At 40.9% G+C, this 14,876-nt stretch overlaps 2 protein-coding genes across 2 annotated transcripts; one reads left to right on the top strand and one right to left on the bottom strand.

The window, feature by feature from the left end:
- Nucleotides 1-844: 844 nt before the first annotated feature.
- Nucleotides 845-14,488, bottom strand: anxa13 (annexin A13). Its single transcript, XM_076080575.1, has 20 exons — nt 13,593-14,488; nt 12,939-13,002; nt 12,414-12,544; nt 12,109-12,217; nt 11,889-11,943; nt 10,264-10,352; nt 9,681-9,755; nt 9,489-9,590; nt 9,242-9,364; nt 6,684-6,782; nt 5,379-5,454; nt 5,182-5,276; nt 4,885-5,055; nt 4,715-4,748; nt 3,787-3,866; nt 3,513-3,581; nt 3,330-3,431; nt 2,994-3,069; nt 2,688-2,800; nt 845-2,458 (listed from the first exon to the last, which is right to left on the bottom strand). The coding sequence occupies exons 2-20, from the start codon at nt 12,993-12,995 to the stop codon at nt 2,339-2,341; spliced, it is 1,776 nt and encodes a 591-aa protein (XP_075936690.1). The 5' UTR covers nt 12,996-13,002; nt 13,593-14,488; the 3' UTR covers nt 845-2,338.
- On the top strand, nt 13,758-14,876 carry gemin6 (gem (nuclear organelle) associated protein 6). Its single transcript, XM_076080576.1, has one exon. It carries the CDS (start codon nt 13,870-13,872, stop codon nt 14,392-14,394), a length of 525 nt encoding a protein of 174 aa, XP_075936691.1. The 5' UTR covers nt 13,758-13,869; the 3' UTR covers nt 14,395-14,876.

The following is a 14,876-nucleotide window of genomic DNA, read 5'->3' as shown; positions in this document are numbered from 1 at the left end:
TTAAGGTATTACATCCTTATATTTAAACATGTCATGCGTTATAAACCCCACAGCATATAAAGATAACGTGCAGGCTAATGTTTAGCAGGCTAAAGGGACAACCATTTCTCCTTGCAGTGGTTTAATTAGCTTCTACCAAGATGGATGCTAATGACTATAATTACCTGCTAAAACAAGGGGAAAGGAGCAACACACGGGACAACGTACCTTCAGGAGAGGCCAGCGGGTAAAACCGGTGTCGGAGGTTCTTCCTGCGTCAGTGTCGCGGTGAGCTCAAGTCTCACTTCGTGCACAATGCTCCGTTTTTCTAAAATATAACATAAACAGAGACGTGTGGAGGAATTGCGAGACTACAGTACAGCGTGCATGTCTGAGGGAGGGGCGGGGCCAGAGAGCTCCGAGCCAACATTAAGATGCGTTCAGGGGAACAACTAAACATCGTAATTTGTTTTTAATACAATACATGATGGCACAATGAAATTCAGTTGTAGCCCCCTCCTCACGCTACATACACAGATGAATATATGTGTAATATTAGTATGATAAGAGTTAAATTATACTGTAAAATATCAGGTTTCCCCTTATTCTTTCCCACTTTTATTTGAAACATGCATTTTTCCGACTGTACAGGAAGGCAGCAAAGCAGCGCTGACACGGTCCATGGAAGGACACGCCCCCTTCTAGCCTGTCGGCGAGATCTTTCCCTTCTACAGTCATCAGTGGTTGTTTAAATGTCCTTTTTGTCAATTACAACTCTATGTATACTGATGATACGTTGTTTTTTATGTGCATTACTTCCTCAGAGTATCACAGACAGTCAAAGATCAAATAAAACCAGACATAATGATGTTATAGGGAACTTTATTTGCAGTTAGACTAAAATTCTTTGGCTATAGAGAGACAAACACTAGTCCAACTGATGCCCATGTTGCAACTATCTCATGTACATCAGTACACAATAGTGGTACTTTAAACAAATCTCAGCTGCCTTATAGAAACACACAACTGACGTCACACTGTCTAGATGCTAAATGTTTCTTACAGGTTTCTTCTCATATACCCTCTGGCCTAAACAGTACACTAAATAATATATATTTAAACACTCTACTGTGTTAGTCGTAAAGTACAAAACAAAATATATGTATAACGAGGTGAGGTGTATTTTGGATTTGTCAAGTTTTTCTCGTTCTCCCAGACAATTCATAACATCCACTCACATAACATATCCTTCTTGACGCTAACTAGGACTCCTTCAATTTCAAACGTTCACATTTCTTCATTTAGAAGCACAAACTTCAAGCCACATGGACTGATTGCATTAGTTGTAACAGCAGTGAAACATAACAGTCACTGAGTTTGGGGCACGGAGGGTGAAAGATATAGAAAAAAACAAACAGATTAATACTTATATGATGGTGATAGTGTAACACTCATTACTTTAATACATGCAGCAGCAGAGAGACATACTGGCGCAATAGCTTCACCACAGTGTACAAACATGTTAATATGTTATTATCCTCGGTGTAATGGCGTCAGTGTGACTACAGATGGCTCCTGGAAATGTAGAAGTCTTGGTGCTTGTTAACGGTGACTAAAACTGTGTAAATGCTGGTAAATGTGTTTAGAACTGGAGCTCAAAATTGACTCAGAAATGGGCAGTAAATGACAGACACAGAAAGAGGATTGAGTCCGGTTCAATGCGCAAATTCGTAATTATCGTCTGTGGAAAAAGTTTAAAAAGAGAGCCACCCACACTCACAGTAACTCAGACAAAACACGAGCCAGGTTAATCATTCTATTACTTCCACCCTCCTGCTCCCTACATTATGTCACATGGAGAGAGTAGTAATTAGTTTGTTAGACAGAAAACAGCAGCGCCCCCAGTATACTCTGCTGTCTCTGCCTCTGTTGTCCACGTCCAAAACCTGCCAAAATCCAAAAATAAATATACATGACTCGGTAAATAACTTACAATTTCTTCAAATGTATAATATCAAAAATAAAGATAGGCATTAATTAATTGACAAAATGTGATAAATCAATATTTCTGTTTTAATTAGCTTCTTTCTTTGTATTAATTCCCCTTTATATCTACTCTTCTATTTTTTTTTTTTTTTTATATTATTTATATATGTATATATATATATGCATCATATAGAGTAAATAAATAAATAAGAAAAATCTATTTGTCACGTTTTATCAATTTATTAATGCCTACATCTATTTTTGATACATTTTTGTACATTTAATGACATTTTATTTTTCGAGTCATTTATCTATTTATTTCTGTTTTAGTCAGATTCTGTCCTCCATACCGTCCTGTTTCACTCTCAGACCTTCAGTGGCAGATAGCCAGTAGGAGGCGTTTAAAGTCTCCGCCGCACTCGTCCTTCAGGGCCTCCTTCAGAGACACGTCGTATTTCTCCAGGTATAAGTCTTTGATGGTCTCCAAATCGTACTGTTCACAAGAAGAAGAAGTAATCAGTGCGTTTACAGTCGGTTTCCACAGCTAAATATTTGACTTATACTTAAAAATGTAAACATATTAAAGTTACAATGAGAAGGATTTGTCGGTAGAACCTGATTTCTCCCAGTAACCCAGTAGTCAATAAATCAAATATTGATAAAATAACTTAATGTGGTGGTTAAGAATGAGGTCCAGGCTGTGATGTCATGTCTGCAGTTACCTCAGAGCGACACACAATGATGCGAATCAGGGTGTCCTCATCGGTGCCCGCTCCTTTCATGGCGTCGTTCAGCCGTCTGGCAAAGTAGAGCTGAGGGTTCTTAGCAACTCTCACTGAGGGGAGGAAAGAAAGGCGTCCATTTAATACCACTGCTGTTTACTGGTACTACGTAAATATACGTTAAAGTGGCATAACATATATTCACAGCCCAGTTTAGTTTTTTCTGTCATGTTATGTTTTTTCCTCATTTATTTGGGAAGGTGGTCCTAATAAATTCAGATCACACACTTTGCATTTCATACTAACCAAGAGCTACGTAGCATTTCTTCAGTGTCCCAGAAGTCTCATTCTCGATGGCGTCCAGGATTTCAGTTCCAGAGAGCTACGGAGAGAAAATGACTGGTTGAATCAAAGCACCGGCAATGCCTTTAAGTATAACGTTTAATTTCCCCACGTCAACACTTCCCTCCTAATCCTATGATTGAAGACGTTCAGGACATTTTAAAGCCCCATGAGAGTCTGTCTGCACGACACACTTCTCAAGCGTGATATAAAGACACCGACCCTGATCGATTCCCACGCTCGTCAGGTCATGTAATATCTCTGCAGCTATCTGTGGACGGCGTGACACCCAAAACCTACCTGCTCGTATATCTTGAAGGTGGCCTGGAGCTGCAGGTAGTTTCTGGAGGCCAGGACGTAGTTGAAAGTGGACTCGTCTGTTCCAAAACTACCCTCACCAGCCTGCATCAGAAACAGCAACTATTAATATGGTTCAGCATTAATGAATCTGAGGATATCATGAATTTAATACTGAAGCAGTACCTCAAAGAGGCAGGTAGCATCTTGCTCCGCCAGCTCCTCGTCCACCTCGTAACTCTCATCTCTGTTGCCCTGGAGGACGAAGAGTTAGATGACTTTTTGCTGTGTGCTGAGTCAGACTGAGAGGGTGTTTGGACTGTGGCCAGTAAGTGTGTGCGTGCGTGTGTTCATAGGGAATGATTGGGCAAAGGGAGAGTGAGCTCGATTTCAGTCCCAGCCCAGAGCAGACGGGAGGATTTCAGTTACGCGAGTGGAGTAGAAACTAAAGGCCACTTACCTCCAATAGAGCCATGAGCAGGTTTCTTACATCCCCGCTTGTGTCTCCCTCGATATCTGCTTCAAGATCACGCTCATGCACTGAAATGTAAACAGAAAAGGGGTCAAATGAAATGACTCGTCACACTGTTTATTGTACGTCTCAGTATTTAAAGGGGAAGTCCACCCCTACAGTACTCTTGTACCAGATACAAGTTGGTCATGTCCAGTCTGTTTTTCATTTATAATGAAGTTTTGGGTAAACACACTTTCCCTTAACCTGCCTGAAGTTAGAAATTAACCTATTTTGACCCGATTTCCTTCTTAAAAAACCTTAATGACACCACCAGTTAGTATCTTAGCCTCTTCAGTAATGAATTCCTGCCTGTATCACAAAGTATTTTGAGTCTAGAAAGAATCCTTGACCTAGTATTTACACATGAATGAGAATGTTTTTCTACCAAATGTAATTGTTGCCTGCCCTCATTATGTGTGTGGGTGAAACAAATTGCTTTTGCTTTTGAAATCTTTAAATGCAAAAAATCTGAAAAGGACAAGATTCCATAAAAGAAGAGTCAGCTAAACCAAAGGTACTGTAAACATGGATTGGTACAGTTACAAGAAAACTGGATTCACAAAAGAAGAGACTAAAGCTGTGTTCAAAATCACTCTTAAAATAAACAAATATAATCAGCTATCTGGTATTGTGAACAGGAAGTTGCAGCAGGATGGGTCTTGACTAAATAAAGTGTGACTGTACATTACGCAGCTAAAGGGACACAAATAGTACAGTATTTTATGAATCCAAGTGAGTCACAATTAGCCATTTCCTCCAGGGTTCATAATACAAGGAAGGGAAATAGTGACATTTAGTAACATCGTGGGTGAGAGGTTTAACTACTGCACAGCATCTGATGGACACAATTAAGTTAATTTTGCGAATGGCTTACCTTGAAAGTAGCATTCCTTGAACATGTGGATGTCCTGTGGGAAACGATTATATACAATGAATACATAAATTGAAAGTATTTCTTACATCAAAAACAAAAGTATCTGAACTCAATGGCACACAGACTGGTGATGTATTAACTCTTAAATTCTTGGATGCTTTTAAACTGACATCGTTGGTGGCGGTGCAGAGGATCTCCACCAGGACGTCTTCATCGGTGCCCGCTCCCTTCATGGCCTTCCTCAGCTCCTTCACAGCGAAGATCAGGGGCGGGTCCAGCATCGCGAGGATGCCGTTCTCAAAGCTCCCCGACAGCTCCTTCTTCAACACATCCACCAACTCCTGTCACAGAGAGACCGAATTACATTGGGATGGGTGATTAAAAAGGGCAGGAAACAGAATAATAGTTCAAATGGTTGTTGTGGTGAAAAATATACAGTATTCAGTGTATTACTGAGTGACACTCACATCATCATACTTTTCAAAATAGGCGTTTTTAATGTCCTGACGCTGAGCTGCGCTTCGGTTTGCCAGGATGTCAATGATGGCCTGCTCATCAGTTCCTGTAGAGAAGACAACACAAAAACAGATGCATGATAAAACAACGCAACAATACTCACAAAAGTTTATTATTACTAGAATTCAAATTAACGTTTACAACTCACCGAACCCTTTGCAGGCTTTGCGGATGGCCTTGATGTCAGCTACGACGTCAAAATCCTCGTAGTGCACGATTGTGGGCTGAGAGAATAAGAGATGATTGTTATGTAGATGAAGCAAATAATCTGGTTGTATGATCGTTTGTTTAATTAAAATAGTTCAGAGGGGTTCATGATAGCTATGCAGCAGCTGGCTGATGGGGGAGGGGAGGACGATGACACAATGCTTGGGTGGAGGAATTCAGGGGCAGAAGTCTTTAGACAAACTTGGTGGGGGGCCCCCGTGAAAAGTGCGGTTCAGGGGCCAACAGGGGTCTGGGAAAGACTAGATCATCCCGAGTAGAATAGTTTTAATGCCGCTTGTCTGTCCCATAACAAGAAGAATATATAGTAAATTAACTTTTACATTGTTTATTATTTGTTATATTTTGTATTTTTTAAATAATATTATTACATATTAGGAAATATATTTTTTTATTAATATTTGTAATTATTATTATTGTATTAACTATTAAGTTATATAATTTTATTATTATTATATTTTTTATTAAGTCATATTTTATATTATTATTATTATTTATTATTATTATTATTATGTAATCATTTTATTTCATGTTGGAATACCTGCATTGTAAAAGCACTTTTAAAGTACTAACTTTATGCAATTATGGATTAAAATAAAGCTTATTTTTACTGATTGGTGTAATTAAAGTTCCCAATTAGTATTATTAATAAAACAAATGAGCACAGAGGCACCCAAAACGACACCCTCCCCCCACTTTGCACTTATGGACCCTTTCATTCATTCATCAACACATACACACATACACACATACACACACACACACACACACACACACACACACACACACACACACACACACACACTTAACGGAGCTGCGATGCATTCCGCAGGGGAGTGGCTCTTTCCTCTGCGTAAACCCAGACACGGTTGTCTGTCACACGGTGTCATACTCTTACATTCAAAGAAACACCAAAATATTATGAATCTGACACCGTTTACCCTCAATGCCAGCTGAAATAAATACATATATATATGTATACGACGTGCGCAGGGATTGACGGAGAACAGAGGCCGATCCATGACGTAACGCAAGGCTACAATAAGTATTAAATACATTTATATCGGAAATGAACCCCCGAAATATAACGTCAACTCGAACCTATCGCTCACACTTGCAGCAGAAGCCCAAAAACAGCTGATTGTTAAAATATTTCCCATATATAAATACATATATCTCCATAAAATCAGTGCGTTTGGAGCGCACCGTTGCAGACGGCGGTACCTACTTGACAGTTGCCCATTTTCAGGATGTTTTTTCCGCGGCAGCAGCTGGTGATCGGTCGGTAAAGAGTCGTGGAGTAGTTTGGGACACTCGTCTCTTCGGCCTGGAGCAGAAAGAAAGCAGCGTCTGACGTCACCACGGACCGCTAGTTAACCGTTTACATCCAGGACCAAGTGTGGTATCCCATGATGCACCTGTGCAGACCTACTGTACACCATGGCAGAGGCAGTGGTGGGGGGGGAATAAAGTACTAGTAATAAATGTAATAGTACCTCAGTGTAGAAATACTCTGTTAAACTGCTATATTTTATTTTACTAAATTATTTTATTTTATTTCTTAGCTTATTTTCATCATATTAATTGGTTTTATTGTTTCGTCTATTGTGCTGTTATATCAGGTCTTAGTTTGTCTTGCTTTGTTGAGCTTTCTGTTGTTTTATTGTCTTGCTTTTGCTGCTTTGTCCGTCAAAGCACTTTGTAAAGTGTTTATAAAAGGTGCTCTATAAATAAAGTTATTATTATAAAAGTCCTGCATTCAAAAGCTTACTTAATCAGAATCAGAAGCGGTTTATTGCCAAGTACGTTACACATATGTGTATGTTAACACAAGTGTGTTATTAAAGTGTCAAGTTTATATTAATGGAGAGGAGTTGTGCAAGGGTGTGTAACTGTGATAAAATGTGTCCCAGTCAGTGGGGGGGGGGGGGTCCCGGGCTTTATTGATGAGCCCAACTGCAGAAGGTTTAAGCATCAAAATATACTTAAAAGTACCGACAATGAAAGTACTCATCATGCAGAATGTTCCATTTCAGAATAAATATGTTTTATACCACTGGATATGATGCACAGATGTGTAAGCAAAGCGTAGACCTTCGGGTAACTGCTCCTGCTCTCATTTCTCCTGCTGTTCAAGCCAAGTTTCCATGTTTGTAATTCAGTGAATTAAGTCACACACTCCAGATCCTCCACAACACAGACGAGGAAACAAACAAACTCTTCTTTCATCAAATTAAACAACCTTAATTCACACAGAGGAAGTTCTAACTTGTTGAACAGTTTCTCTGCTTTTAGTGTACAACATCTGCACATGTACAAACCTCGTGTTCTACAGTATAATTACCAGCCTACGCTCTAAGCATTGGTATTTCACTGTCCCTTATAACTGTCCCTACATCATAATTACCCACCCACTGAGGAGGAGAGCTGCTGCCCTCCACGCCGAGGCCCCTTTAGCCTATGAGAACTAAATACATGCACACTGTGTGTCTGGGTAAACTGTTCCAATTAGGAGCTCGCTAACGTCATGCTAACAAAGACGTGCAATTAGACGAGGATGAGTCATCTCCCTTCACTCTGTCATTATCTGGAAATTACCTGGAGATCAATCGGGGAAACTTTTTTGGACAAAGTATGTAAGTTAGTAGACGTTTCTTTCGCGGTATCTAATGCCAAGATGTGACTCACAGTAACAACATATTTCAGAAGGATTCAAATCAGCAGGAAGACAACGTTTCTATATCGCTGTGAAAACGTGATTAACAATTTCAGAAGAAAGCAAATAGTATATTTCCCAAAATGTCTATGATTCCTTTAAGACTTGCTTGAACTTGACTGCTGAGGTGCATTATGGGAGCTGTAGTATCGATACCAGAGACTAAAAAGTGCTGCTGCTTCGAGTTTGGCTTTATAAAAGTATAATACTTAACTTAATCACTGCGTGGCCCTTTATGAAACCATGACGTGCCCTAAATTACATAAACACACGAGTCCATTCTTGATATGCAAAGTGGGAAATGTTGCTGTTTGCAGGCACCTGTTCATGCAGCAACACATGCAGTTGTAAAGAGAAGACTCACATGTTTAGTGTTCTTCAGTTGTTCACACTCTCTAAGTTTATTGACAGTCTGTGTCTCTTTTGCCACCATCAGAATTTGCTGCTTGTAACAGACCAAATACCCTCGACGGTCTGCAAAACTAAAGACAAAAGTCAGAGAGGACTATTTGCCTGGCTGCTCTCAGCGGGCTCAGTTTGGGGATGTTATGGTCTTCGTTTCACTGGCGGTGGAAGGGGGTCCCGCTGAAGCCTTTATCACGGATCTGGAAACAAAGACAGCATTCAGAAGCGGCAGCCGTGACAGAGACAGGCTGTAATGTGAAGCAGGCCCAGGACCCCCGCCTCAAGTTTAGACCTCAAACACAACTTGTTTGGAGTCTGACCAGCTCTTACTGTGAAGAACCACAGACAGGTTTGAGTTTCAGCCGCTGCAAAACGACTGCAACATGTGGAAAGGAGGTCAGAATGGAGTTTTACTTGTAAAAACATTTTTTGGGCCGGCAAAGCTCTGCAGGAGGCTCAAGGTTTTAGTTTTTTATTTCTAACTTTCTTGTTGTCAATACTGCAGTACTCTGCACGACACACAATCCTCATTTGTACGGGAAAGCTTTGGCTGCAGACTCTCTCTCCGTTTCGTTTCTGCCAAAGCCGATCAGGAGACCTTCTCAGTACACTGGGCTTTTGTTGCATGGAACAATGCTCGGCTGATAAGACGGTGCTTTGTTCACCTGCTCCTGTGGTAGGATCCCGGCGGCGTGGAGGCTCCTGGTCCGCTTCGCTGTGCCCAGGTGGTAGTTTGGGGCGCCGCTTCCCGGCATCCCCCAGATAGTGTGCTGCTCGGTGTCGTTGTGCTGTAGATGATAGGAGATTTATGACACCTTTAATAAACATATAAGTAATCTACCATCACTCTTATCATTAAAGTACAGGGTCCTAATTCATACTTTATTACATTCTTCTTATTATGTAACTCACCTTTTGCTCATCAACAGCATTTCTACTTCTCTCCCTTTCCATCTGTTCTTTCCTCTCCTCCACCTGCTGATCAAGGTCTCTGTTATACTGACTTTTGTTTCCCTAAAGAAAAACATAAACTTTCTGTTACAACGTCTTGCATCAAATATATTTATATAGTCATTATGCAGAGGGCAGAAGATAAAGTAAGACCTCTCTGGTGATAGTACGCTTCCTCTTCAACCTTTGGCCTTCATGCTGTGGAGCAGCCGACACTGAAGCTTCTCCCTGGAAGAAACAGACTCTCAGCACAACCTGAACATGGATCACCACCTCCACCTAGTGGTCATATTTACTAACTACAGTTTAAATACGCCTTTTTAATATCATCAACAAATCCAATGAAAAGACAAAACCAACAATGAATTGATGCTACTATGCCTGTATATTCTCATATATAGTACCTCCAAAAATGATTAAAAACACATCAATAAGCCAGATTGTTGCACTAATCCTCTGCACAATGTACTCCTGTTTGAGGAATATTTTCAAAAAAACTACAGTGCCCAACTGTTTGGGAAAAATTGGAAACTATTTATATGTTTTATCCATCTTCAGTAGGAACCAATGTGTTTGGGGTTGAGCGACTGGCCGGGGAAAGTATTGAGAGACGGACGAACACGTTGTGGTTTTGGCTTTTTGTGGGATTTGTTAACGACAACCTTTCAACCCTTTAAGCCAAGAAAATAAGAAAAGAAACACGGCAGCAGTTTGGTGCATCTGCTGTAAAACATACGGTGATGGACGTGTGGAGTGAAAAGCTCCTCCTGGGGTCAGAGCTCGACAGACTCACACTCCCTTTGAGTGTCAGTAACGGCAGAGGAGCTGAGGAGAGAGAAACAGGACACAGTTCAATTAAAATAAAATATTAGGTGTTATATATATATATATATATATATATTGACATAGTATATACCCTTGTATGTTTGAGAATGTCAAAGCTGAGACATAAGATGAAATGATAACAATTTTGGCAATCACCAGGTGAACAAAGTTCATATTTTCATCAAATGTGAGAATTTGATGCCTATTTTCCTTGTGAATTTAATATTTTTTTTTTTTTTTGACTGTTGGTTGGACAAAACAAGCAATTTGAAGTCGTCACTTTGGGCTCTCCGACACGTTATAGACCTAAAGATTCATCTAATAATGAAAATAAGAGTTACCTACAGTCATACTAGTATCCAGTGTAAATACAGTGTCATATGTGAACCATGCATCGCCAATATTTCATTTTATTTCATGATTCTTTCTCTTTATTTGGTATATTGTGAAATTCAAGCCCTTTGATTTTAACCTAAATTCCTTTTTGGTGAAATGTGTTTCAAATTCCAGCCCTTAATGGCTCGGCCCGGAGCAAGCGGAGACTCACGTAACACGAATCAATAAATCTATTCGGCAACCCAGACGGTCTCCTCCACAAAGCCTCTCTGTGAGTCATCCATTGAGCTCCCACTGTAGTGAAGCACACTCATAATAAGTTGTACTATCAGGCTGACTCATGTTCACTCTCCGGCTGCGACTGCATGAGTGTGTGTGTGTGTGTGTGTGTGTGTGTGTGTGTGTGTGTGTGTGTGTGTGTGTGTGTGTGTGTGTGTGTGTGTGTGTGTGTGTCAGGGTTGTACTGTCATAAAGGAAAGTCATTACAACAATAAGGAGCCTCAGCCTCATGAGCTGCTTCTGTACTGTGGATTTAATCCCATCTCTGTTCTCTGTATTGCAAAATAAAACAGAAAAGAATAATTCTTTGTCATACATCCTGCAGAATACTGACTGTGTAGTCATTACGTTCTCACCGTTTTATCCACACTGGGATTGTATTCTTCATCATTGTGCATATTTCTAGTCCTTAATTGAAGCAATTGCATCTGTTACATGTTCTCTCTCATTTTATATGTCATGTGAAGCCACGGCTGTTGAGCAAACTACCTTTTACACGGTACACTATTTGGCCATTAATATGTGGACGATTTGACATTACCTTTAATTACAAACAATGGGCTTTAATTTGCTGCCGTAACATTGTCCACTGTTCTGGTTTCATGTTTTCACCTGAGGTACCCAGAACCACCACCGGTTCAGGTCCGGACCCGTCGAGTTCTTTTTAAACCAAACTGGTAAAAACAACTTCTTCTTCATGTCGTGTCCACATTTGCTCGCCCACGTCCCACCGGTTTTACCGCCTTCCGAGGCCTCTCACATGCAATAAAGTTTCATTTTCATCTTGTTCGTCCTCGAGGAATCTTTTCATTTGAGTGTTGTGAATGCACCATCGCACACACACACACGCAGAGGGTGAATCATACATTTCCAGCACAGATGATTGCGAGTGAATGCGTAACAGTGTGCGAATGATCTCACATGGGTCCCTGAGAGAGGCCGCCTCGCTCCCATCAGTCAGCTGCCTGCATGCTACCTGGAGGCAGAAACAGGAAAGATAAAGCACAGCTACCTTCTGGAAATTGCTGTAATTGGGTGATTAAGACCGATGACGTCAAATGAAGGCTTGCTTTTTTTCTTTCTTTCTGAATGAACGTTCACTTAGCCTTCATTCTCACACGTCGGTGTGGCTGTGACTCACCAGCGCGCCGGCCTTGGGCTTTGTGCTTGGCGTCTGTGTTTGTGCTGCAGCAGTGGCTGGTGAAAGACAGAGCGGCGGCGGTGGTGAATCAGAAACGCCACTTCTGCTGCTAAAAATCCAAACAAATTGGATTATTAGATGAGTGGACGTGCCTTTGTGCTCCTGTGACGCCTCTGCGTTTGCAAAAAAAGCAGTGCTGGGTAATCACCCTCATGTTCATCATCACTGTGATGAGCCCTGAAATAATCTATATTCAAGTGCATCTTTAGTGCTGGATAACTTTTGTCACTGTGCGACACACTCACACGCTGGCTTTACGGTCCTCACAGAAACCAGAAGAAAGCTTTCGTGACACTTTGGGTTTGGATGTTTTTACCCCCATCGTCAGCTCAACCCTCTCGTCGATGGACTCCTCACTGGTCACCGTCCTCCTGCCCTGTGGAGATCACATGGATTATATAATTCACAATAAATGTAATTGATTTACAATGGGATTTTTGCAGCTGCAGCTATTAAATGCAGTATTTGCGGGCTAGTGTCAATCCGTAACAAGTTAATTTAGTTAATAAGAATTTAAAAGAAAGATGAGCTAGGGGCCTTTTAATGTTGATTCATTTTATCTAATAAATATCATTAATGTTTGTTTATTAACGGGTCCCTGACATAGATTCTCATCACATCACATACTTTAAACTGGAATCAAAGTCAGGCAACAATGTAGTAAACATTTGTGGGGAAAAAGGCTAATATTTCAGAGTGTATATTTGATTTTTTTTGTTCTTCCCAGTATATCCTATTGTATATGAATGCAGATGCAATAGTATACAAACCATTGCTGATGCAGCTTGGCACTGAGGACAATGTGATGACTTCCTATTACAGTCCATGGTTTTCCTGAGATAGATAGTTACAGGTCAACACAGTACATTTAATTGGTTAATTAATGCAAACTTTACTAACACTTGCATGCATTTTGAGCCCATCTTTGGGCTTATTTTTGTGTTTTCATGCAGCACATGAGTGACAACCCCCGAAAATAAACATGACATTTACAAGCAGATTTAGATTTTAGGGCTAAATGAGCCAAAAACACGCACAACACGACATGTTGTATTTAACTGGTAGTGTGACATATTTACAGTTGATGTGATGTTTTCAAGTGGAAAAGCTGGACTGGAAAAACAAAAATGAGGCAGATTTGAGTTTGTAAAGATTTAAAAATCAGCAGAATTGATGACGATTTACGTCAACAGCTCAGGACGTCATGACGTAAGGTTCTCCCGCCGCTAGAGGGCGGGGCAGAGCCGCGCGTCACCTCCCCCTGTTTGTAAATCGCTGGAAAAAATGTTTTCCAATGAATCTATTTAACAAAAGTTACATTAAATTAATGTATAGTTTTTCTGTTTGTGGGATTATATAAAAAAATTTACATTTATTTTAATGTTATGTTTTTAACTTCCGCTTTATTTGTATCTTTATCTTACCTTTTGACATTATGATACCATTTTTTATCATTTTTCCTCTTCTGCTGCTGATACTTTTATCAATAGTTTCATTTATTTGTGAAGTTTTGTGATGTTTTAAAGACAGTTATATATTTCAGGGGGCAGCTGAGCTGAAGCGGAACCTTTATTCCGGATTCGTGTTTCCTCCGGATGGTTTTAAAGGTCGTGCAGTACTCAGAGAGCACGGTACATGGATGATTAAAGAGAACGGTGATCGTTATAATTCTCATACTTCATAGCTGACAGGTGGACCGTGATGCAGTGCGGCTGGCCTCTGTTGGGTCCGCTACAGTGGATGCGTTACGTCAACAAACAGGTGAAAGTGAAGGCGGGAAAAGATGAGGAGCGCCGCGGCTGGCTGCTCACCGTGGACCCGGTCTCCGCCAGTCTGGTCCTGGTGAACTTCGGGGAGGAGGAGGGCAGGGCGTCGGTGCAGGTGGTGATGGGTCACGCCGTGGAGGAGGTGGAGGTCCTGCAGGAGGCAGACGAGGAGACCACGGAGCGTCTCCAGACCTCCTTCCTCCCACCGGAGACCCGCACCCTGGACCCGGCGGAGCTGAGGAGGAGGAGAGGGGGCGTCCGGAGGTGGCTGGAGAAGAACCGGTTCCCCGTGGAGGAGGAGGGGGACGAGCTGAAGGTGGCGGGGGTCCTGACCATCACGGCCCCGTATGGACCCGAAGACTGCTGCAGCTCCAACCAGATCATCCTGGACCGCATCCAGAAACTGATCCAGAATGTGATCCAGCTCCAACCAGACCACCCAGAAACCGATCCAGCCTGATCCAGATAATCCAGAGTCTGATCCAGACTGTCCCAGAACACCTGGACACGATTCAGAACTTAAAATGTTGTTAGAAACCTTTTCAGGAAGTGAAATCCACCAATCAGATTCCTGCTCTGTGTCTCTCGACCAATCAGAGCGCGACAGCAGCTGTGACTGACAGCTGTTCTGGAACAGTTTGAGTTCAGGTTAAGTTTTGTTGTTTGTCATCAGTTTGATAATTTTGTCCAATAAAAAAAGTTATTTCAAGAATATTATGGACAATGATTTACATTTGGAAATGTTCAAATTATAAATTAATTTGTTTATTTGAATTTAAATTAAGTTTAAAGTTTCAGTTCTTTTTATTTTTATTTTCTTTTTTACATTTGTACATTTTTGTAAAGTTATCCTGCCTTTATTAAAGTTGGTAGAGAAAGAAAAGTTGGTGGTTAAATGAGTGTTTATGTTAACATTAATGAAAAATAAAAGTCAAAATGTGA

The sequence above is a fragment of the Anarhichas minor genome, unplaced genomic scaffold (assembly GCF_050575085.1).
Source record: "Anarhichas minor isolate MPS153535 unplaced genomic scaffold, ASM5057508v1 ptg000074l, whole genome shotgun sequence".
Taxonomy (NCBI): Eukaryota; Metazoa; Chordata; class Actinopteri; order Perciformes; family Anarhichadidae; genus Anarhichas; species Anarhichas minor.
This window is presented reverse-complemented; position numbering and strand designations above follow the sequence as displayed.